The sequence below is a fragment of the Brachycentrus maculatus genome, unplaced genomic scaffold, assembly GCF_059751285.1.
Source record: "Brachycentrus maculatus isolate JH-2025_06_01 unplaced genomic scaffold, ASM5975128v1 h1tg000139l, whole genome shotgun sequence".
Lineage (NCBI taxonomy): Eukaryota > Metazoa > Arthropoda > Insecta > Trichoptera > Brachycentridae > Brachycentrus > Brachycentrus maculatus.
Window position 1 is genome coordinate 1,428,280 of NW_028280892.1, and position 24,587 is coordinate 1,452,866.

Consider the following 24,587-nt stretch of genomic DNA (forward strand, 5'->3'; position numbering starts at 1 on the left):
TTTTCTTTATTTATTTTATTTGATTGGGAATTATACAGCTTGTAAATAAAAAAAAAAATCGTCAATGATAAAGCCAATTTGATAATTCCACATACATCGCCCACCCCTTTCAACAACGTCATATCGCTCACTCCTTTCAAGAACGTCATAAATAAAAAAAAACTTGATTTTTCATGAGAACGTTTTTAAAGTTTAAAAATATAATACAATGTATTAAAAATAAATATCAAGTGTAACAGATCTTTTTAGGTAAAACCTGAAGATTTTTTCTCCATTTGAAAAATATTTAGTGCATTTAAAAAAATAATTAAACAATACCATTCCTTCAAAATGCAAAAACAATACTTTCTGCCTTGTAGCGGGTAAATATTAAGTTTAAAATATGCTTTTTTTGCTGGGATATGGCACATTTTCTGGGCATTCCGAAAACATGCACAACTGAAAATTGACGATTTTTGATTTATGACGTTCTTGAAAGGAGTAAGCGATATAACCAAAATCGTCAATTTTCAATTGTGTGTGTTTTCGGAATGCCCAACAAATGTAGTATATCCCAGCGAAAGCGGCATATTTTTAACTTAATATTTACCCGCTACAGGGCAGAAAGAGTTGTTTTTGCATTTTGAAGAAAATGTATTGTTTAATATTTTTTTTTCAATACAGTAAATATTTTTCAAATGGAGAAAAAACATTCAGGTTTTACCAGAAAAGATCTGTTGTACAGTAAAAAGTTCAATAAGTGACTTGATATTTATTTTTAATACATTGTATTATATTTTTAAATTGTAAAAACGATCTCTTGAAAAATCTAGTTTTTTTTAAATATATATTATGACGTTGTTGAAAGGAGTGAGCGATATTTGTAAGAAGTATTATATTATACGACTTCGTATGCTGACAATGGTTGTAATTCAATATATTTTTATTACATTGGATGTCTTATCATGTATTTTGAACAAATCCTTCGGGCAATGTTCAATGTTCATAAGAAATAATATATTACTATGGTAGAACTTTTATTGCACTATTATTTCTATCATAGACTTGTGAATGTTTGGAGGTGTTTTAAAAATATTTAATAGCGCCTAAATCTTGTATCTCAATGCCTTCTAGATAAAATAATATCGTATTTTGAATTAGGTTCGCAACATCATCATACAACAACATAAAACTGATTCCATAAATGTCACAGAGCTGATTTATATTTTGTAAGGACGTTCGTCTGTCAATAAAAGCTAATACTTTCTACTTTCTTTAATTTCTTTATGTTTTGGTTTAAAATTTATGCATAAGGAACAAGTATATCAGTTCTAATACTCGTATCCAAAATATATAATAAATAATTTACGAAAAATGCGCTGTAAACATACATTAAAGTATGAATAAAAAATAAATACTTTTTTTTTTTTTTTTTACATAAAAGTTAATAATATCAGTTACTTATATAACTACTCACCGAGATTTTTATATCTACCGGTTTCAAGACGAATATTGAGAATATTATAAAATTGAATGGTATATGAATTCTACAAGTTTATAAAATAATTTCCGTTGTTACCATTCTTCTTTATACATTCTTCATTAAAATATATACTTAGGTGACACTGGATGCAAAAAAAATGCGCTAAATAAAAGTCTTATTTAATTAAAGTTGGGCCATCTATAGGAATATACATAAAATAAATATTAATTTTATCACAGTTTCCTGTATTACCATAAGATAATATTTATTTGCTACTCACCGCCAAAGGAAACTGGCGCTAACATAGTGTCACGTGACGAATATTGGACCAATCGTGTCGCAGTATTCACCCGTAGCCGGAAACGTCAGCGGAGTGTCTTTTTACATCGGCCATTATTGCCGACTGGTTTATGTCCGTTTGCCGGCCACGAATCTTTTCGTGGTTTTATAATCTGTACATTTAATACCATTCAAGATGGTACAAAAGAAGGTGAGTGAGTGTTTTTATCCACGATGATATTTATTTTCGTGTCTTTCTGCCTCCGGAGTGTCCAAATTTGTGTTGTGTTTTCGAACTTTTGAAAGTGCCAAACTGCACATGCCTTTCGTATTATTGTGTTTATTTGAATTACTTTCTATCGTTATGTGGCGGAATCGGACGTGGTCAGTCGTTCTCTATTATTTTTATGTGCTTGTATCTATTTTTCTTTGATAATGTCGTCTTCGGGGTCTTTATTTTGTGTCGTAAATATGTGTTTGACATGCATAACCTAGAATACTATTTTTCCACTTCAGTTGAGAAATCTTTCCATTCAAACAGTATATTATACTTTTAATGTCGAATAAGCTATGCTTTATATTAACATATCGCGTTTAAATGTCCGGTGAGTACTAAAATACTTAAAACAAAGTTTGTTTGCTCGTTTTTGAAACGAAATGTCAGGTGAGCGAGCGACAACCTAGTTGAAGATAATTATATACTGACTGATCATATTCCAACCATATTTTGACATATTTATAGGTAATGAACATCTGAATTAGTTGATGGGCTTGTAGAACTTTCTTTTGTACCTAATTTTACAATTCATTGTTGTTTTCGTTACGAATTCCGAATGAAAAATAATACAGCTCTATTTCTTTTATTAAATATTTTGAAAATAATGTTATCTTCAATTGCCTTCATTAAATTTCGAACTAGGTCCATGTGTACCTGTCTATTACCCATGCTTTGCCTTTTCTGTATTATTCAAAGTTAATATTGGGCCGAATGGGCTATAATACTGCGTTTGAAAATAAAATCTGTAATAGATCTGCAAAGCTTGTATTGAAAAATAAAATCATGTTATTTTTGTAATACATACTTATTCTCTCTAACCCTAGACTTGTTTCAATATACCTTAACACACTTTAGATGGGAAAGGTATTTCTACCCGTTCGGTCGATTGATGCTTAAGGACGGGAAGGTTATTATTACCTTCTGCGCTGGCCTCTTTTCAAAGGCAGAAAAGAAGGAATTAGCCAATGTTTTTATATGAATATTATATACCAACATCTTTGTTAAGGTCTTTACCCCGTCGCCAGCGGTCCACAGGCGTAAAAATACCTGTCCGAAATGTGTTCATATTGTGAGCAACGTAAAATTTACCATGATAAAAAAACCTCGTATTCCACTAAAACACCAACTACTAAAATAATATAATAAAACCCTCATCCGCACCCCAATGGTGCATAGGGCACTGCGTCATATAAACGCAGTGTTATCTTGATCGTTTACACATGAAGGAAAGGTGATCAGCCCTCCGCTTCAGGTACCAGTCCAGGGTAATATTGAATAAATATGACAGTGAAACAATCACTTATATTTATTTTACCCCCCTTGGGAATCGAACCCGGGACCTCCAGAACGGTAGCCGAGCCTGCTAACCATTACACTACTAAGGCGGACTACTAAAAACAATTTAAAAATAAGTGTAACATATTTTTTGAGAACTTGATATCAAATATAACATAAAATATGGGTAAAATTATTAATATACATGCTAGTCACTATATCCACTATATACATGTGTTGCCTCGGTGCTCTCCACAGATGGATGTCTTTTGTAAATTTTACTAATGTATTGAACAAAAATTTGTAAATCATATACAGTAAACCCCCCTATAATGCTGAGATAGGTACTGCGTTATCGGGACATTATAAGGTAGTTAATGTTTTCAATTTTAAATGACGCATTATTTTTTTGTTGTTGTTTTTTTTGTTGTTTTTTTGTTTTGAACATTGAAAGCATCAACTCTGTGGATCATATTGATATATTATTTCGATAAATAAAAATACTTTGTGTTTTGATCCACTCTCTTATTTATTAACCAACTAGTTTCGGCAACAACCTGTTGTCCTCTTCAGGGTTCAGTCATAAATTAAACCCTGAAGAGGTCAACAGGTTTTCGCCGAAACTAGTTGGTTAGTAAAAAAGTGAGTGTATCAAAACACAAAGTATTTTTATTTCTCGAAATAATATAGACGCATTAGTCGTTTCCGCTAGTTGAAATGTAAAAATACAATTTAAAACATTAACTCCTTTCACAAACAAAAATTCCCTCAGATAAAGGGGTACCTATGATAATGTTGTAGTGGGTCTACTGTAGATCACTCGGATTGAACTGAAAATTACCCTTGTTTGACTCCAGCCCAAGAAGAAGTCCGGGAAGAAGGTGGCAGCCGCGCCGCTGGTGGTGAAGAAAGCTGAACCCAAGAAGGTGGTCAACCCACTCTTCGAAAAGAGGACGCGCAACTTTGGCATTGGTAAATACATTCATTTTGTGTCCAGCATTGAAGGCTTTCATCTTGGACTTAAATTAATATATGTACAATGTTTTTTGGCGTTTGCCGCTCTCTACCAACAGTATATAAAATACGCTTTAAAGCGTTTCCCGCAAACAATGTGTTTGCAGAATGAAAAACATGGCTACAAGGCGGCCATCTTTAGAAAACAAACTAACGCTGACATAACACTCGGTTGTCATGCTACATGTCTAGCTAGCGATACTAATAAATTATATCATAAATCTCATTTATTAAATGTATGGCACGCTTTGTGAGATACAGTACTGTGTGCACCACGTACTCACCAATCAATGTGTTAGTATAAAGTCAACGATATTACTCTTCAACATAATAATATATAATAATTCTCATTCTTCTTCGTGGTGTAGGCCTTGGGGCCGGTTTTTAAGAGGGATTAGCCTCTTGCGATGTTGATTCTCAGCTGTCAATCCGTCTCGTTGGCAGTCTGCCCGGGAGTCGGCTACCTTGGTTGTTGGCCGTGCAGTGCGATGTGGGGGAGTCTGGATAGTAATAAAAATAAATTTAGATAATCGATATAGCGCCATTTTCTTAAAATACTGCCTCAAAGTCGCTTAAATCCATATGCTTGGATGGTTCCATAATTCAATATTATGTTATATACAGTGAAACCTCTATCTATCATTTTTAAAGGGACCTAGTGAAATAAACTATGAATGCGGGAAAACAATAAATGCGGGATAAAGAAGTCAATACACAAGGATATACGATCGAGTAAAGATACCGTCCTCCCAATTGCATAACCATTGGTAGGTTGAAATTTAAAGAATACATGTTTTAGATGTAAATAAATGTATTAATCAAAAAAATACAAATTTGAACAGAACCCAAAGATCTTCAGATCTCTTCTGCTGTATCCATCACACAAGATTTCGATAGTCTGTATCCCACACGTTGAAATATTGTCGTCGAATGTAACAAAATTGAGAAAATTAAAAAAAAGTAAAAAACAGACAAATTAAATCAAATATGTAGCGTAATTCAAACGATGAATGCGGTAAAATGTTGGATAGAAACGATCGATGCGATCTATTTTTGTATGAAATGAATCCGGGGTAGAAGAAATAAACGACACATCCGGGAAAACGATTATTCGAGGAACGATAGATAGAGGTTTCACTGTATTTGTTTCCTGTACCTCTCAACTGATCACAATGATGAACGATACTCCTGAACACAGTGATGTTTCTATCTTGAGCTTTTTAACACTGAAATTATCAGCATCTATTTCTAACCGCCTCTTGTCGCAATGCTTCTTCTCACGTATCGCCTCTATGCCCCCTCTAGGTCAGGATGTGCAGCCCAAGAGGGACCTGTCTCGCTTTGTCCGCTGGCCCAAGTACGTGAGGATCCAGCGACAGAAGGCAGTCCTGAAGAGGAGGCTGAAGGTCCCTCCCCCGATACACCAGTTCCAGTCCACCCTCGACAAGCAGACCGGTACGTGCAAGCCGCAATTTCACAGCCAAATGACAGTCAAAATTTCACAGCCAAACGACAGATGACACGCTGACTGTCAACTACGAGGTAACTCGTAGATTGCGTTCTTTGCTAGGACACCGACTATGAGTTATCTCCTATTCAATTCAATTCAATTTATTCAATAATTAATATATACATTACAAACTAACATTTAAGGCGTATACATTAAAAACATTAATTAAAAAGTAAGCAAGACTCTTGTTAAAGATGTAGAAGAATCCTGCTTTGGAATACTCCTTCACACATAGAACAGGTCAATATCCAGCGTCATATTGTTCAACAAAGCGGTAGTTTTACCTACTGTGTTTACTCTCCATATTCGTATAGCTACGAGTTTTTAATAATATATGATTAAATGAAATTGGCTTTTTAGACCGGAATTCTGAAAAATGCTGTGTCAGTCAACGTGTAAAATTTTATAACAAAATAACAGTCCAAAGTTTCACAAACAACACAATGATGAACACTGAATCTGAATCAATCCATGTTGCATATCTACAACGAGCTTTTTAACACTGATTTGTATTGAAAATCTAATTTGTATCTTTGATGTTTTCATTGGTAGTTTACATTTTGTATTATTTGTATTTCAGCCAAGGGTCTTTTCAAAATCTTGACTAAATACCGGCCCGAGAGCGAAATCCAAAAGAAACAGCGCTTGAAGGCGAAGGCCGAGGCAAAGGTCAGTCTGCTTTCTATTATTATTATTTATTTGAATTATCGGCGTGTATGCATGAGACTAGCAAGTTTTGAGAATAGGTGCCTGAGGCGAATACTGGGTATAAAGTGGCATGACTTTGTCAGGAATGACGATGTGAGGAGAAGAACTCAACAGCCCCTCATACAGGAAGTCCTAAAGAGGAGAAGGTGGACACGGTTGGGACATGTCCTTAGAATGCCACCTGAGAGCATCGACCCCTCATGTCTCTTCTTCCAACCCCGAGGATTCCGGCGCCCATTCACCGACTACACTCAGCGGAACTTTGAGATGCCGGACTGACCTGGGAGGAAGCCAAAGAGATGGCGCGTGACAGAGTGACTTGGAGACGTCTCGTGTTGGCCATATGCTCCACCTAGGGAGCGAACATGGGAGGAAGAAGAAGAAGATGCATGAATGCGGAAGAGGCGAAGATTGTGTGCAAAGACAGATTGGCGTGGCAGAGTAGTAGTGATATAAACAGAAATATTTCAATTTCAGTCTCTATCTTCGTAGGCCTAAGCTGCCTGTTACTAAAAATAGGCTTGCTGTGGCAAATTGGGTTCAAAACCTAGAAACTCTTGGCTCGGAGTATTTGACACTAATCTCTGGACCACTACCCAATTTTCAAAGATTATCCAGCAGTCTCGGGTCAAAAGCAGTAATAAAAAAAATGCTTTGTAAATTTTCTACGCTTCCAAACTCTTAAGGTGGAGACCGACCGGAGCATTTTGTCGTAACGTAACACGTTACGATGCGAGCATTCAGACAGTCAGTACAGCGAGCCGAGTGCTCCATCCATATTTTCGGATACTCGGTGATGCTCGCCGTGAGCGATATTACGACGTTATGTTACGACGAAATGCTCCAGTCAGTCCCCACCTTTAAGTTTTGGCAGGCCATGAAAGAAACAAAAAAAAAGAGTCGAGGCAATAATAAAGAATTTGATTTGCATGTTTCAAATGAGTCAACTTTGCAAGACTACTTAAAATGCCGCCATAAAAAATTAGCTCTCTGTTGAGGTAGACATCTATATGACAATATTGTATTGTATGTCAAACATTTATAGTCGTTAATACATTTTTGTTTTTTTTTTTTTTTACCTTTTTATGATATTGTGTACTCGTAACTGTACATTGTACTCCAAATGATGATTCAAAGCCAATGAAAAAAACCATGAATGTAATACCATACGAGCTTTTTAACACTGACTGTCCATCGCATCACTCGAGTCCTACAGGATGCGTCTATCAACCCTTAACAATTTGTTTGCGTTGCTTTCCTCCAGGTTGCCGGCAAGGAAGAGGCTCCCTCCAAGAGGCCCAACACGATCCGGGCCGGCACCAACACCGTCACACGGCTCGTGGAGAAGAAGAAGGCACAGCTGGTCATCATTGCCCACGATGTCGACCCCATTGAGGTACAATACCCATATTCAATATCACTCTTCTCTTCCATGTCGTGAGGAATGCGAGCATGTTGCTGGCACAATGGTGACAGCAATATCTCCGGCAATTGTGTGAATACCCGCATAGTCTGCCAAGTGTCATTCTTATCTTATTATCTCATAACCCTTATCCGCACCCAATGGTGCATAGGGCACTGCATAGAATTGACACAGTGTTATCTTGATCATTACTTACACGAAGGCAAGGTGATCACTCTTGCGCTTCAGGAACTAGTCCAGGGTAATATTAAATAAATATTACAGTGTAAAATCTCTCATATTTATTTTCACCCCCCCTGGGAATGGAACCCGGGACCTCCAGCATGGTAGCTAAACACGCTGACCATTACACCACGGAGGCGGACGAAGTGTCATTCTAGATTCTTCTAACCCTTGTCCGCACCCAATGGTGCATAGGGCACTGCATCGTATTGACACAGTGTTATTTTGATCCTTAATAGATGAAGGCAAGGTGATCAGTCTAGCGCTTGTGCCGATCCGAGGTGATATTAAATAAATGAGTTCAAATCATTTTTATTTGTTTCAACGCCCCTGGGAATCGAACCCAAACTTCCAGTATGATAGCCAAACGCGCTTATCACTACACAGTAGAGGCGTTGCATGTTTACATCCCATAAAAATTGGTGTTTGCCATGTTAACGTAATGATAAATATGATTGTGTGTCGATATGATAGTGTCCTATGCAAAATAAGGTGTAAATAAGATTTAGGGAGAAAAAGTTAACATGCAAAGATTGAAGAATGAGAGTTTTTGTAAGGTTTTTGACAGATTTTTAATTTAAGTAATATGGTTATATGCGTGATGGTTTGCCCTTTAATTATTTAGGTAATTACCTAAACTCGAAAGGTGCCTTCATCTTATGTTTATGTTGTACCAAATTTATCATTCATTTGTGTAATTTTTCGACTGCAAATACAAGTGTTTAGCAATGATGTTTGAATTTCTTCGACTGAGTTGGGGATGCATCCAAGACTGACAAAGAGCATCTCTGGACGCCCCAATCAATGATGTCGCATTGACACTGAGCTAAACATTTGTAACGGAGCTTGAAACTGGACACACCCAGCTAAGGGATGGTAACCCGACAGAAAATCCTCCAGAGAAGTTGATGGGAAACCACTGTGGACATATATCCCTAGGATATCACTATGAAGAGAAACCAAGCTATTCATAAAACAAAAAAAATCTCACCATGTCCCATGGACCAAGTCACATTCTCTACAATTGTGACGCACTCACTCGCAAACGAAGTCACATCCTCGTAGGACCTCTACTGGACTCCGAGAAGGTGAAGCTCCTACCACCAAGACAGGTTGTGAGTAACATGTCTCAAGTGGGTCTTGGCAGTGAGAATACAGAAGGAGGTCACAATAGACCTGCAATAGGGATGCAAGATCCCTTGACCTCAAAAAAAAAACCAAGCTTTTCATAAAACAATAAAAATCCCATGATGTCCAATGGACCAAGTCAATAAATAAATGAATATTATTTGAAAGGAGCCATATAGATTTCTAATGCAGTAGACTGAGTGTAAAATGTGACACCTGGGTATAGAATTGAAGAGGTATTTCCGGTGTGTAATTGGAGTATTCCCGTTCCAGCTGGTCATGTTCCTGCCCGCCCTCTGCAGGAAGATGGGAGTCCCGTACTGCATCATCAAGGGCAAGGCTCGCCTCGGAGCCCTCATCAGGAGGAAGAACTGCAGCACCATCTGTCTGACCAACGTGAGTAACCTGCATTCATTATATCCAACGCGCTTTGCTAAGTAGCCAATAACATGTTTTGTGTCCTATGCACCATTGAGGATATGTTCCATGAAATATCGCTCACTCTTTTCAACAACGTCATAAATAGGATAAACACAATGTTTGGATATATAAAATTTCAGTATGTACAATTTTGGCATATACAATGTTTCGATATACATATAGGGGCTTGTGCAGCACAGATGGGAGCTGGACATGTCGCTCACTCCATGTTTTCGGAATGTCCAGAAAATGTACTATATCCCAGCAAAAGCGGCATATTTTTAACTTAATATTTATTCGCTACAGGGCAGAAAGTGTTGTTTTTGCATTTTGAAGAAAAGGTTTATTTAATGTTTTTTTTTTAAATGGAGAAAAAACAGTCAGGTTTTACCTAAAAAGATCTGTGGCACAGTAAAAAAGTTAAATAAGTGGCTTGATATTTATTTTTAATACATTTTACTTTATTCTTAAACTATAAAAACGATCTCCTGAAAAATCTAGTTTTTCGATATATGACATTGAAAGGAGTGAGCGATATATGCTATATTTCATGGAACGCTAATGTAGTTTCCACGGTTGTTAGTGCTAATATTTTATTGTAGTAAGTATGGGAGACACCAAATAATTCTTACGAAATCTTTTCACCACAGGTGGCGTTGTGTTTGGTAAATGCTAGATTGCGAAACTGGTAAACATGGGTTTGATTCCCACCAATTTGTTTGAAATGTTTATTTTCAATAGGCATGGGTTTAGTATTGTATATTTCATATCAATCTTCCCCGCTCCCTCTTCCATCTGCAAACTAGCTTCTAAAATAAAAGGCGAGCTTCTTAATCCTTTAAAAAACCTTTAATCGGTACGTGGGATCTTACTCCTCATTACTGAGGGTTGTGACCCTTGTGGAAGCAATGACTCCTCAATTTATCCCTTGACTGCGCTTCACGTAGCGCTCCAACACATGTGGGATGGTTTTATTTTATTTTTCATAATGACTGTTGGGCATCTCCAATACTTATTTGGTGCATTATTAACTTATTAAATAATGTTTCGACGTGCCCTACTTAAAGTGCTCTAACTACATTTTTGTCAATTTTGAGATATTTGGTGTACGTTATCAACTGACCGTTATCTACAAATATAAATAAACAAAACAATAAAAATTACGCCTAGTTTTCGGGCGTATAAAATGCTATTTACATCGAATTTTCGAAATGAACTGAACTTCTAAAACACTACATAATTACGAAGCATAAAGTTTTAAAACGATTTAAAACATTATTTTATCGTGTTTTTGAATGTATAATACTAGTTAGAGTTTCAGATAAAACCGTTAATTAATAAAAAGAATTATTTGAAAAAAATCTAAGCTCTCCTGTAAAGAACAGACTTGCAGATAGAGTACTTTACGTAGGGGCCGTCGGTTTCATCACCATTGTAACTAGAGAATCTGGCGTATGAAATGATGTTTTATTTGCTATCCTAAAATGCTATGCGGAAAGCTCTTCTACCACCAATAGATACCTGCTGATGGTACGCCTTTAACTACGCTGTATTACTTTAACACTTGTACCCAACCCCCACTGACTGTCGTTCCTCGTCCAGGTGGAGTCGGGTGACCGCGCCTCCTTCGCCAAGCTGGTGGAGGCCATCAAGACCAACTTCAACGAGCGCTACGAGGAGCTGCGCCGCCACTGGGGCGGCGGCCTGCTGGGCTCCAAGTCCATGGCGCGCATCACCAAGCTGGAGAAGGCCAAGGCCAGCGAACTGCTGCAGAAGCACGGCTAGACTACAGAGGACCTATAAGTTTAATTACAATAAAAACGGAAAAATCTAAACACCTCTTTTATTTTATTTCACCAACCAAATATCTATCCATTTCCTAAGGCCCTAAATACGTTAAATAGCAACTTAATTTTCTTTGAACCAAGGTAAAATTTAACATAATTGTTTTTTTTCTTAAAATACCAGTTTTGTAATAAAAAAATAAGTGTTTCTTCTAAATGAATATGTGGTTATGAAGAGAAGAGTTACTGAAAGGAGTTAAAAAAAAAATTCTAACTAATTATTAAATATTTTTTCAGTATACTAACAAAACAAAACCAAAATGTATTCTAAAAAAATCAGGCGTGAAATGATGTGTGGCTCTCAGTGCAGCCGGTCGGTTAGTGAATTCAATTGTTGCGAGTAAGGCGTTAAATATGTTTGAGCTTTCTAATAAAATCCTAGATGTTAAAAATACCTGCATATATGGTAGTACAGTAAGATATGTAAGTCCTTGACTGCGGCTGCTGCAAATGACTGCTAGTACACAAATATGTCTGTTATGCGACTATCAAAGTTAGACGTATGATTTGGCAGTAGCCAGGATTGAAAACTTGATTTCTTGGGCTGGAATACCAAGGTCTTAATGAATTTTTGTTTAAAAATGTGGCTTATTATTCATACTGTGTATTGACATCTTAACACATTGTTGTCGGTTTACAATGTTCCATATACAGTTACTTCGTCACTAATGTTCAACACAAATTTACGAAAAACAAATACCATGACCACTCTAATTGATTTCTCTCCTCTCCTTTTTCTTCCTGCATATTCCACTTTATACCATACCCTTTCTCTTTTACTCCCACCTTCTTAATTGGCTTTTATAATTGTCAATCTAACTATTTTTCATATTTTTATGTAAGCTGTATAATTCCCAAATAAATAAAATAAAACAAATATTGTATGCATATTTTTACGAGGAAATATGCTACGATTGAGTAGCGTTCACGCAAAGTATGACACTTTTATGCATTCTTCTTACCCTTATCCGCACCCAATGGTGCATAGGGCACTGCATCGTATCGACACAGAGTTATCTTGATCTCTAATTACACGAAGGCAAGGTGATCAACCCTGTGCCTTAGGCATCAGTCCAGGGTAGTATTAAAATGAATATTAGACTGAAAACTCACCAATATAATTTATGACCCACCCAGGGAATTGAATCGGGAACCTTCAGCACGGTAGCTAAACGCTCTAACCATAACACTATGAAGGTGGACTATAAATCCATGTATGGCCATATAAATCAATTACATTTGCGATATTTTGCATACATACTGTAGCTAACTTCATTAATCATAATCGCATTGTAATATTTGGAAGTTATAAGGTCAAGCTAGCAATGCTGATACTGTATTCACTTTCCACTTTGCCTGGTAATACAGCATCAGGATTACAAAACGACGAGGGGCTGCGGGCTCACAGGGGCGGAGCCCCACTGCAGGTTAAAATATATATATTTTTTAATACCCATTATTTTCTGCTTTTATAGTGTGGTGGAGTTCCCAGATTCGATTTACAGGGGTTTAAATAAATGCAAGTGTTTTTACTGTCTTTTACATACATTTTTTTTTTCATTTTCAGTTATTTGTTAAACAATATATACATACATACATATCGTGAGTGTACTGGCAAAAAGCGTTAACTGGAAAAAATGCAATTTTGACTTAATGATGCATATTATAAAGTTTTCAACGTTCTATAAACTGGCAAAATACACTATGAGTAGTTGGAAATGTCATATATATGTGGTTTTAAAAGTAAATTCAACTTTAAGTTTAATAGCGGATATATAATTTAGGCTAAAAGCTATACCCACGTATAATATAATATAATAATATAATCATCTCTGAATAGGATCTAATTTAGGGGAAAGTGGCGGCAATCAGCAATAATTCTCTGATAGCAAGGTAACAAGAGGATAAAATATTATACAATACAATGGAAAGAAAGTATCAGAATGTACCTAGAGGTCGTCAATTCATTTGGTCCACAACTCAAAAGGAAATCACCAACATTTGGTATTGATTATTTGTGTCTTTCTATACCAAAACGAGCCAAGTCCGCAATGGATGAATCGGAGAAAATCCGCTTTTTGTTTCTTCGTGTGTCACAAGAGAGAAAAACGTTGACATTTATGTTTTTTTTTTAAATAATAGAATTCTGGTCAGTCTGAAAAAGCAGGAATGATATAAGATATTACTTTTGAAGAAATAAACAATATATTGTAACAAAAATTATATTCGACAGTATTTTTAAGTGTGTCCAAATCTACGCTTAGAATTTCTGGTTGTGAAATGCTAATAAATAATGTTACCAACGGCGTAAGGCCTAATATATATCGCATGATTTTCTTCCATATCCTTTAAACCACATTGTGGGTAGGTATAATGTGAAATAAATGTTTGAAAAACAGCAATTGAAACCATACATAACAGTAACAAAATTATATATTCAATAATCCCAACTGCATAGAGCCCAAAAAACATTGTATAATTTTATTTTAGTACTCTTTGTAAGATAAAGCGACCACTTAAACTATACAATAATAGGCTGTAAACCCTGTATTTACAGGGTCATTTGACCTGATTAAGCCATAGAGAATCATTGAAAACATGTAACACCTTAGAATTCTTGTGCGTAGGCAAAGGTTTTTACTGTTGATTAGGATATGCATTTTGAAAAAGGAGTTTCTCGCTATTTCCATCTGAATTTTATCTGTTGAATGTCCCACTAGTAATTAATCAGTCAAAATTAAACCACATCAGTGTCGAAATTTCTGTAAATTGTAATGCACCCTTCAGATGATTTCTTATGAAAACGGCGCCATGTAAATAAATTGTCCGATAAATAAATTTGAATATGAAAAGAACTATTAAAATTTGGTTTGTATTATTTTTTATCTTAAGGCTTTAATAATAATCATATATAATACTACTACTATTAAATAATTTATTTATTTAATTTTTCAAACATCAAAATGGCCTCTTTCTAGAAGTACCTACTTAGATGAATTAAATTTTATTTTTCTATGTGGACAACATTGTATATTAACTTTTACTATTGCATCATAGATGGCGCTAATGCTACTTTTTTTTTCGAAAACCCTAAAAGGAATTAGATTTAAAACTAAAATTTACTCTTTTAAGTGTAATAATTCTGAATTTTGACACTTTATTTAACTCGCTTGGTAAATCTTGGTCACAAACGTCGTCAAGAAAAGACGATTCAGTTGGCTTGGCCATGTACTCCGCATGCCTCCCGAGAGCCTAAATTAAGCTTGCATCTTTTACAAGGCATCACGTTAGCACCGCCCAGGACGACCGCTGCTGACAATTCGTCGGCAGTTCTCGTCAGAACTTCGGGACGCGGACCTGATTTGGAAGAATGCAAGGGAACTGGCGGCCGACAGAAAAGCCTGGAGACAGTTTGTGGACTCCATATGGTCCACATAGGGAGCAGAGATAGTAAAAGAAGAAGAAGAAGAAATACATAATATATCACGTAAAATATCGTAAAAAAATTAAATACATGCAAGTTGTCACTATATTCTTTACATGTGTTGCCTCGGTGCTCCGCACAGATTGGATATCATGTATTGTTATATAAAGTCAATATAAGGTACAACGTTTAAGCCTAAGCGAATGTTAGTGGGAAAAGAAGCAGAGGAAGACCGAGAAAAACATGGCACGATCAGGTATGCCAAATACTTGAAAGTGGTCAAGTTAGGAGTCGTAACAATTGGCGGGTATGTGTGAGGAGATGCATGAACGTGGAAGAGGCGAAGAATGTTTGCAAGGACAGAGTGGTGTGGCGCTCTATTCTCTCTGCCTACCCTTGCGGGGAAGCGGCGTGATGGTTAGTTAGTTAGTTAGTTAGTTTAAGCCTCCGGTGGCCGACGACACCCAATTAAAATCCCTTGTGTCACCTTGGGCCACCGGTGGCCGACACTGGCACTCAGTGTTAATCTAGGGTTAAATAAATTGTTTTACAAAATCATAGACAGCTTCAATCAATCATAGAGTCGTAAGTACTTCATACAATTAATACTTCATCAAATTTGACACAATATTATTTTATTTTGTTAAGGAATAAGATGTAAATAAAGCGGATTGAATAATAATATTATCAACTAGATTTGTTGCAAAAATTTTGAATATTGTGTTTCTAGGTTTAGGTTACTTGTTAATTAAGCATGTAGGCACGAGTAAAATACCTACCCGTGCTTGTTAGTACATGTGAGAGTGAGGTGCTACTAAAAAGTAAAATATCCTAGTTTAAAGTATATATCAACAATCAAAAAGTGCTTCGGCAGTAAGTGGAGAAGTTGTTTGCTAGTTTTATGTATAGTGCAACACTTATGGTGATCCATTTCTCACTTAAATTCAATATAAAACATTGTTTGTTAACACTTGTTTTTATTGTTACATGTTTAAACTAAAGTGACGTTTAACTCTTGTTGGTTGAAACTAACCATAACTAATAAACAACACATAAACAATAAACTATAAAAACATAAACAGTAAAAACAATACATAAACAATAAAATTTAAAAACAATATTAAATAATGGCTCATAGCAGAAAAGAATTCATGAAGACTCGAGCCTCAGAGAAAGCTTCGGCGCTGTCACCTCAACCTTTCTCAGCAGGTGTCGATGTGGCCAACGCTATTACCTCAATGCAGGTGGAACTAAAGAGAATAGGAGATGGATATGAAGAATTGAAGAACAACCTCGCACAAGAATCTAATAAATGGATTGCTTTTAGAGAATTGTTCGATGATTTGCGGAGCTTTATCAAAAACGAGCTGCAATCTTTCGAGAACCGCATTTCTTCCCTCGAAAAACTTGCCTCAGAAAAATCAGCTAAATTAAATAACACAGAAATTTTAGAAAAAGAAATCTGCTCCTTGAAAGAAAATGTCCACCTTCTTCAATCTGAACAACGGCAGCAAAATCAAAAAACGAGACTCCAAAATATCGAAATTATGGGTATGCCAGAATTAAAGAATGAAAACCTGGCAGATATAATAATAAAAATTGCAAAGCATGCTGATACACCAATATTGATCTCGGATATAGAATTTGCAACTCGTGTGCAGCCCATGGTCTCCGTCACTGGCCGGCCGCGCAACATTATAGCCAAGTTACGCACTGGGTTTCTTAAGGACAGCATATTATCCGGCCTGCGCAGATCACGAGGCGTTACCACAAACGATATAGGATTATCGGGTACTTCTAAACGACTGTTCGTCAACGAGCACCTGATACCTGAACATAAAATTCTATATAAATCCTGCAGGACGCTCGCGAGAGAGAAAGGATACTCCTATATATGGACAAAAAACTGTCGTATCTATGCAAGAAAATGCGACAAATCAGGCCTTATATCAATAACTTCAAAAGAGGATCTCAAGAAAATTACATAGTGATTACTGCCTTCCCACTCCTACAAACTCTAATTTATTCCTTACACACTTACACACACTTACACATACAGAATCTTATTCCATATAAATACATCACACAACACACCTTATTCATATATCTTACAATGCTTGGTGCTCAAAAGCTTACAACGATTGTAATGGCAGCTCTGTGCTGGCTCTCCATCGGAGGCTCCCAAAAGATCAATATTTTATCACAATCATACCTCTCAATTAATTTCATTAATATTTTCAGTGTGTCAAACAGCAATTATGGCTGCAAGCAATCTTAAAATCTATCACGCCTTAAGTATATATTATCAAAATGTACGTGGTTTGAGAACCAAACTTCTTGAATTTTCACAAAATGTACTTAATAATGACTACGACATTATTGCGGTCACAGAGAGCTGGCTTACTGATAGTATATCTGATTCCGAAATAATAGACGAACGCTATGATCTGTTTCGTTGTGACCGTGATAAGACTGTAACTGGACATTCTCGTGGAGGTGGGGTCTTCATTGCAGTGCGACGTACACTTCGTGCCCAAATTAACGTTAACTTGAAGTGCGAGGCTGAATGCACTTGGATAACCATTCCTTCGGATAACTTTAACCATAATAGTCAACTTCACATATCATGTAGTTATATACCTGGAGGTCTCACTCATGCTTCTCAGTTACATAGTTTATGTGATTTGGTGGGCCAGCTCTCTGTAGACAAACCCAATGATCGGTTCTTGGTGATGGGAGATTTCAATTTACCACATATTGTCTGGGAACGAGATCCTGTCGCGTTATCCCTTATACCGCACGCTATAGGTAGTGCAGATTGTATACTGAGTGAGTGCATGTCATTGTCTGGTTTGCATCAGTACAATAGCATAGTGAACTCAAATGGCAGGATTCTTGACTTAATGCTTAGCAACACGGAATTGAAAGTACATCGTAGTGATTTCACTTTTGTGAAGGAGGATTGTCATCATCCGGCACTAGCTGTGGAATTGAGTACACCAGTCACCCGATCTCTTCCCGAAGTGGGACGTGTTACGTACAACTTTAGACGCGCGCAATATGAATCTATTAACAATTCTCTGTCAACTATAAACTGGGAACATAAATTTACCAATTGTGAATGTGTAAACTCAGCGGTTGCAGAATTTTATTTGGTAATAAATAATGTTCTGGATGAATTTGCACCATCTAAAACTGTAAAAAACAACTCATATCCGCGTTGGTATAGTTTTTCGCTCATAAAAATAATCAAAGAAAAATCAAAATATCATAATAAGTGGAAAAAATTCAATAATCCACGTGACTATGATACATTTGTTTTGCTTCGGGCCAGACAAAAAAAAAGTACAAAAAGAGTGTTTTCGTAAATTCATAATTGATTGTGAAAAAGCCATTATTGGCGACCCAAAATCATTCTGGTCTTATATCAAGGGTAAACGTAACTCTAATAACATTCCATTGAATATGCAGTATCAAAACCATATATCTAACAATGCCCAGGAAGTAGTTGACAACTTCTCAAGATATTTTAATTCAGTCTATACCCAAAGTAACTCGGTCGATAAGGCCTCTACTGATTCTACATTCTCTGAGCGTTTATGTAATGTTAAATCATCAATCTATGCCTCTCCTGATGACGTACTCAAAATTATTACTGAATTGGATGCTAGCAAAGGTGCTGGAAGTGATGATACTCCGCCTTTATTTGTTGTTAAATGTGCAAGTCAACTCGCTTTACCTCTTTCGATCTTGTTTAATCGCTCAATAAAAGATGGAGTCTTTCCTGATACCTGGAAGAGAGCACTCATCATCCCTATACATAAAAGTGGTGCCAAAAATAAAGTCGAAAATTATAGGCCTGTCTCAATCTTACCAGTATTTGGTAAAATTTTTGAATTGCTTGTTTACAATCACTTATTATCTGAAGTTGCTTTACACATTCCAAATGAGCAACACGGTTTTATGCGCAAAAGATCCGTAGTCTCTAACTTAGCCCTGTTCACGACAGATATTACTGAATATATGGCCGGAGGATTGCAAGCTGACGTGATATACACGGATTATTCTAAGGCATTTGACCGTGTTGATCATTTGTTAATTATAAAAAAATTGAAAGGAATTGGTATATGTAATGATCTTTTAGGTTGGTTAAGGTCTTATATAAGCAATAGAAGTCAAGCAGTCGTAGTTGGGGGTCATACTTCTGAGTTTTCATTGCTTCCTTCAGGCGTCCCCCAAGGTAGCCACCTAGGGCCACTTCTATTTAATATTTATGTACATGACATAGGTAATTGTTTTATTAACTGTAAATTCATAATGTATGCTGACGATATGAAGGTGTACTTAAACATTCGAGATACTAATGACTGTCATAGAATGCAAGAAGATCTAAATAGATTATCCGTGTACTGTAAAAATAATATGTTATCTCTTAATCCGGATAAATGTTTAAAGATTTCATTCAACAGAAAAAAAAACGCTATCAGTTACAATTACAACTTAAATAATACTAATATTAAATCTGTTTCAACAATTCGCGATCTAGGTGTAATACTCGATGAAAAATTAACTTTTAATCACCACATTGAGAGCATAACCGACAAAGCACTCAGAACACTTGGATTTTTATTACGCACAATTAAACCTTTTAACAAAACGATCACTCTTAAAACGGTATATTTTTCTTACGTGCGTAGTTTACTTGAATTTTCGTCGCCAATTTGGTCTCCTTCTCATAAAAATCACTCGGATAAAATTGAAAGAATACAAAAAAAAATCGTAAAAATCTTAAATCGTAAAGAACATATTTTTTTTGCCGACTACCGCGAAGCGTGCTCATTCCATAAAATCCAAACTCTTGCTGATAGACGTACGATAGCTGATATGGTTTTACTAGCTAATATCCTTTCTGATAATATAGATTCACCAGAACTGGTTACCCGCATCCATTTTAGGGTACCGCAAAGGCAAACGCGTTATAATCAACTTTTTCAAGTACCTAAATGTAACACTGATTTTGCCAGAAATACTACAATTAACCGCATTATGGATACTTATAATAAAATGTTTAATGACGTAGATATATTTGGGAAAAGCACTAATTCCATAAAAAATGACATAAGCAGAAAATTAGGTGAATGATTGATCGTTGCCGTTTGTTCAACAAGCCAACTGTTTAAATAGGTACTACACACACACACACACACACACACACACACACACACACACACACACACAAACACAAACACAAACACACACACACACACTCACTCACCCCAACCAACATAAGAATAGCATTATCGGAGGATTTTTTGTAATTGGCCAAAGTTTGGTAAATTAATGTTGTATAATATATTGTTTTGGCTGTAAAAATCCCAAATAAAATAAATAAATAAAAAAAAAAAAAAATACTTTATTGAACAGTTGATAAATTATTTTTATACACATCGTCGTTATCGATTTGCAACCTCGTAAGTCAAAAAAGAGTGATTTTTAAATATAAATTAAATATTAGTAAAAAAGGTATGGAAATGTTGATCAGTGACATTTAAATGTTTCTATTATTTTATTTATATTTATTATATAATAATGTCCGCCTCCGTAGTGTAATGGTCAGCACGCTAGGCTACCGTTCTGGAGGTCCCGGGTTCGATTCCCAAGGGGGGTAAAATAAATACAAGTGATTTTTTTTCACTGTAATATTTATTCAATATTACCCTGGACTGGTACCTGAAGCGGAGGGCTGATCACCTTTCCTTCATGTGTAAACGATCAAGATAACACTGCGTTTATATGATGCAGTGCCCTATGCACCATTGGGTGCGGAGAAGGGTTTTTATTATATAATATAAACATAAATCTATTCCCGGCATTACCAATTGAAGCGCCAATAAATGACAGTGTAAATATTGAATAAATAAAATATTCAAAACACTTTAAGTGTGTCCAAATACTTGTTCACAAAACTGGATTATCTCTAATTGTAGGAGTTAATTTTCATATTATTTTTTAGCAATAAAAAAATCTGGATTACCTCCACATAAAAGTTTTTTTAATAATTTAAATGAATTTTCTAGACATTTCTACTTTAACAATCTTAAAATTAATAACGCAGTTCTCTCCAATAGAGACTAAGCTCTTGTGCTTGGAGAGGGACTTACACTTATTATTAACTTTTTATTTTTGTTGGTAATATAATTAATTTTTATTATGATTATTTTTTGTATATTTTTTTCATTATTTGATTTACATGTACATATATAATCAATTTAAATTATTTTCAAGCATTTTAATGTATTATTTTTTTATAACTGCAGGAAGGTTATTGAGTTAATAGCTATTTTTAAATTTTTATATATTAACAAAGCTGATGACGAATGTGGAATTCTGGGTATTTACAGGTCTTATGATTTGTCATAGGCTGGTTAAGAAATCAGATTTACACAGTGCAACATTCACCAATTATACCCATGATTGACAACCAACTAATTTGATTACTGCGGTTGTCAGTAGGTTACTGCAGGTTGGCTGTAGAGTTGGTGAATGTTGCTTGTGTTTAAAGTGATCACTTAACCAGTCCATGACAGGTCATAAGCCCTGTCATAACTCAGACTTCCATATTCTTCTTCATCTATGCGGAGATGTCAAAAATGTAAACAGATTATATAATTAAATAACAACTTTGTAATTTTTTCCACATGAATTATATCTAACCAGCAACCGGGTTTCGTCGTAACTGACATCATCAGACTCGTCCACCAGTATTGTATGGTGTAAATTCATGTGGAAAAATTACAAATTTGTTATTTTATTATATAAAATGCAGTTCCACCAAGAAATGTCACTCCAAAACTTAAATTTAGTAAACAGATTATATTTTATGCAAATTTTTTACTGTTTTATTTCTTTTGAGATGTTCTCTTCCTCTCTGTCTTTCATGTTAAATCTCTATTATTTTTTAAGAAGTTTCACATCTATTACGTGTACGGTTTATTTTTTTATGTCCGCCTCCGTAGTGTAATGATCAGCACGCTCGGCCACCGTTCTGGAGGTCCGAGTTCGATTCCCAGGGGGGTAAAGTAAATATGAATATATTTTTTCATTGTTATATTTATTCAATATTACCCTGGACTGGTACCCGAAGCGAAGGGCTGATCACCTTTCCTTCATGTGTAAACGATCAAGATAACACTGAGTTTATATGACGCAGTGCCCTATGCACCGTTGGGGTGTGGATAAGGTTTTTATTATAATTACATTATTTTTTAGTGCATGATTTTTAATCGAAAATTTACAAAATCTCAAAAAAAAACTTACGAGTTTTCGGAATTGCAATGACGATGAATATATGAAATTGTTGATTTAATGTTATGTGGTAACACAATTTAACAAATCGATATTTTACATATTGGCACATCTGTTAATGAACTAGCAATAATAAAGTTAGCGTCTTTTATTTGGGCAAATCTAACCTACTACCGAGCGAAAGTAAGCGTTTTAGGAGTGTGATCATTTTATTGGTGTTCATCTCCGTAGTATAGTGATTAGCGCGTTTGGCTGATAAGCGTAAGTCTCGGTTCCATTCAAAGTGTTTATAAGTAGTTTTAAATTATCGTTATTATTTTTTGTTGAAATATTAACTAAGATGAAGAAGAATATAAAAGTCTGGGTATTTCAGGGCTTACAACTTGAGTAGCGTGGTCGTCAATCATGGGTAAGAATGGTGAATGTTCCACGTTTGTAAAGTGATCACTTAGCCCATGATTGACGACCACACTACTCAAATTTTTGGAACGCTTAGATATATGATTAATCTCATGACATATAAGTTCACAACAGCCATCTCTGTTAAATTGAGAAAGCTTTGTATTTAGCAGAAACCTTTTTATTTGTAAGGAAGATACGAACCCCGGATTATTTTTACATACTGGGAAACAACGGAAAAATTTATTTAAAAAAAAATTATGCAGAAATTTTGAACAAGTTTGCTGAATAAATTTAAAAAATATATGTTTGTTAACACAAATCTAGGTTTTCTCACTTTGGAGTTATTTTACAATGTTTTGACATCTCAAACCATTATATCATCAGGTGAATTGTATACTGAATGATGATAGAATGCTTGTTCCGAAACCAGCAGTCATGAAGTACAGTTTTAAAGTGGTATTACATAAAGTTAATCATGAATGATAAGGAAAGCGTTACATTGTACAAAATTATATAATATAATAATAATATTTTTTTATTCCAGCTTGACTAAGTGGTGGGTGCAATACTTAGTCAGCCATATATGTTTTACAACATTTTTCTATAAAATGAAATTAAAAATACAATAATAAACGAATAAAAAATAAAGAAAAGAAACGGCGAAAGAAAAAAAAGTACATTTTTTGGAGAGATGTAGTGTATGAAGATCAGCTCGCTGGCAAACGCAGCACTGTATACATCGTAGTCATACAGGAGAAAGTGACCAAGTGATTTTTTTACAAAAACTTTATCATTGACAATTTGATATCTTACCAGCTTAATATTGCCCTGAAAAATCCCAAAGCAATTTTAAACTTAGAAGCATAATATATTGACTTGTTAAAAATGACTAACTGCATTGGTGGTTATTTTATTGCTAAGCAAAAGTGACTTAAATGGCCCTCCTGAACATTTACGTGTTGTTAGTTGGTCTCTTTCTCCTGTACGACTACAATATGCCAAAATTGTATGCATATTGAAATTTTATACATCCAAATATTGTGTTTATCCTAAAATATATCCCAAAATTTTACATATCTATACATTGTATGTCTCCCAAAATTGTAAAGTTGTACCTAAATTGTATTTATTAAAAAAGGGATATTTCTAAAAACATTATTCGTTTAAAGAAATCTGTAATTTTCACATTCTCACCTTAATTTGAATGTACGAATACCAATTTGAAGTCAAATTGTAATTGACTAAACGATCCATTTCGTTAATTGCCTCCTAAAGGGTTTTCATTATAAACACATATGGCATGTAACCGTCGAGAAAGAAATGTTATATTATGCCTATTATATAAATTAAACAGTTCCCACACATTTGTCTGAAGGCCAGACGAGCATCATGCATACCCCGGATGCATGGCAAACGATTATTAATTATAGTAATACCGAATCGTAAATACAAACACATCGGACAAGGCTTAAAGGTTATCAATAATTTAACAAAAAAAAAACAGGATGAAATGGAGGAAAGGTCAGAACATCGACCTTTCGAACTGGCCAAAGGATTTTGTTATTTGATTCGAAAGTTCAACAAATCCTTAGTACCGTGGCATTGAAAGATATCAATTTATAGTTTTTATTCAAGATTTATGTTATATTCAGCTGTTTGCTTGATGAAACGATTTATTTGAATAATATAACAATCATTAACGTCATTTTAAAAAGAAAAAAAACCTAACTAACAAATTTTTTATTTCTACATTCCAAGTCATAAAAGTAGAAACAGAAACAGCAATTCTTCAACTATTTAAGGGTGAAAAATATGGGAATCTAAAAAAGTTAATCTTCGAGAAACCAACATGATTTTACAATATTGTAATTCCAAACGATTCCAACAGACCTAT

At 35.2% G+C, this 24,587-nt stretch overlaps 2 protein-coding genes and 3 non-coding genes across 5 annotated transcripts; all 5 read left to right on the forward strand.

Moving 5' to 3' along the window:
• Nucleotides 1–1,839: 1,839 nt before the first annotated feature.
• On the forward strand, nt 1,840–11,553 carry RpL7A (ribosomal protein L7A). Its single transcript, XM_088260667.1, has 7 exons — nt 1,840–1,952; nt 4,151–4,265; nt 5,613–5,762; nt 6,398–6,486; nt 7,790–7,921; nt 9,572–9,694; nt 11,321–11,553. Exons 1-7 carry the CDS (start codon nt 1,938–1,940, stop codon nt 11,501–11,503), a joined length of 807 nt encoding a protein of 268 aa, XP_088116793.1. The 5' UTR covers nt 1,840–1,937; the 3' UTR covers nt 11,504–11,553.
• On the forward strand, nt 5,475–5,543 carry LOC148309113 (small nucleolar RNA SNORD36). Its single transcript, XR_015837604.1, has one exon. It is a non-coding gene; the product is annotated as a small nucleolar RNA SNORD36 (small nucleolar RNA).
• LOC148309114 (small nucleolar RNA SNORD36) lies at nt 6,256–6,329 on the forward strand. The gene has a single exon (XR_015837603.1). It is a non-coding gene; the product is annotated as a small nucleolar RNA SNORD36 (small nucleolar RNA).
• LOC148309115 (small nucleolar RNA SNORD36) lies at nt 7,644–7,718 on the forward strand. The gene has a single exon (XR_015837605.1). It is a non-coding gene; the product is annotated as a small nucleolar RNA SNORD36 (small nucleolar RNA).
• A 4,237-nt stretch (nt 11,554–15,790) lies between the features above and the next one.
• On the forward strand, nt 15,791–17,862 carry LOC148309116 (uncharacterized). The gene has a single exon (XM_088260592.1). It carries the CDS (start codon nt 16,114–16,116, stop codon nt 16,972–16,974), a length of 861 nt encoding a protein of 286 aa, XP_088116718.1. The 5' UTR covers nt 15,791–16,113; the 3' UTR covers nt 16,975–17,862.
• The last annotated feature ends 6,725 nt before the right edge of the window (nt 17,863–24,587 follow it).

Excerpts from the sequence above, each read along its gene's own strand:
- RpL7A (XM_088260667.1), top strand. Across the intron at positions 6,487-7,789 it reads AGGCGAAGGCCGAGGCAAAG|GTTGCCGGCAAGGAAGAGGC; the intron begins GTCAGTCTGCTT and ends GCTTTCCTCCAG. Across the intron at positions 9,695-11,320 it reads GCACCATCTGTCTGACCAAC|GTGGAGTCGGGTGACCGCGC; the intron begins GTGAGTAACCTG and ends TTCCTCGTCCAG.
- LOC148309116 (XM_088260592.1), top strand. The coding sequence starts at position 16,114 with ATGGCTCATAGCAGAAAAGAATTCATGAAGACTCGAGCCTCAGAGAAA.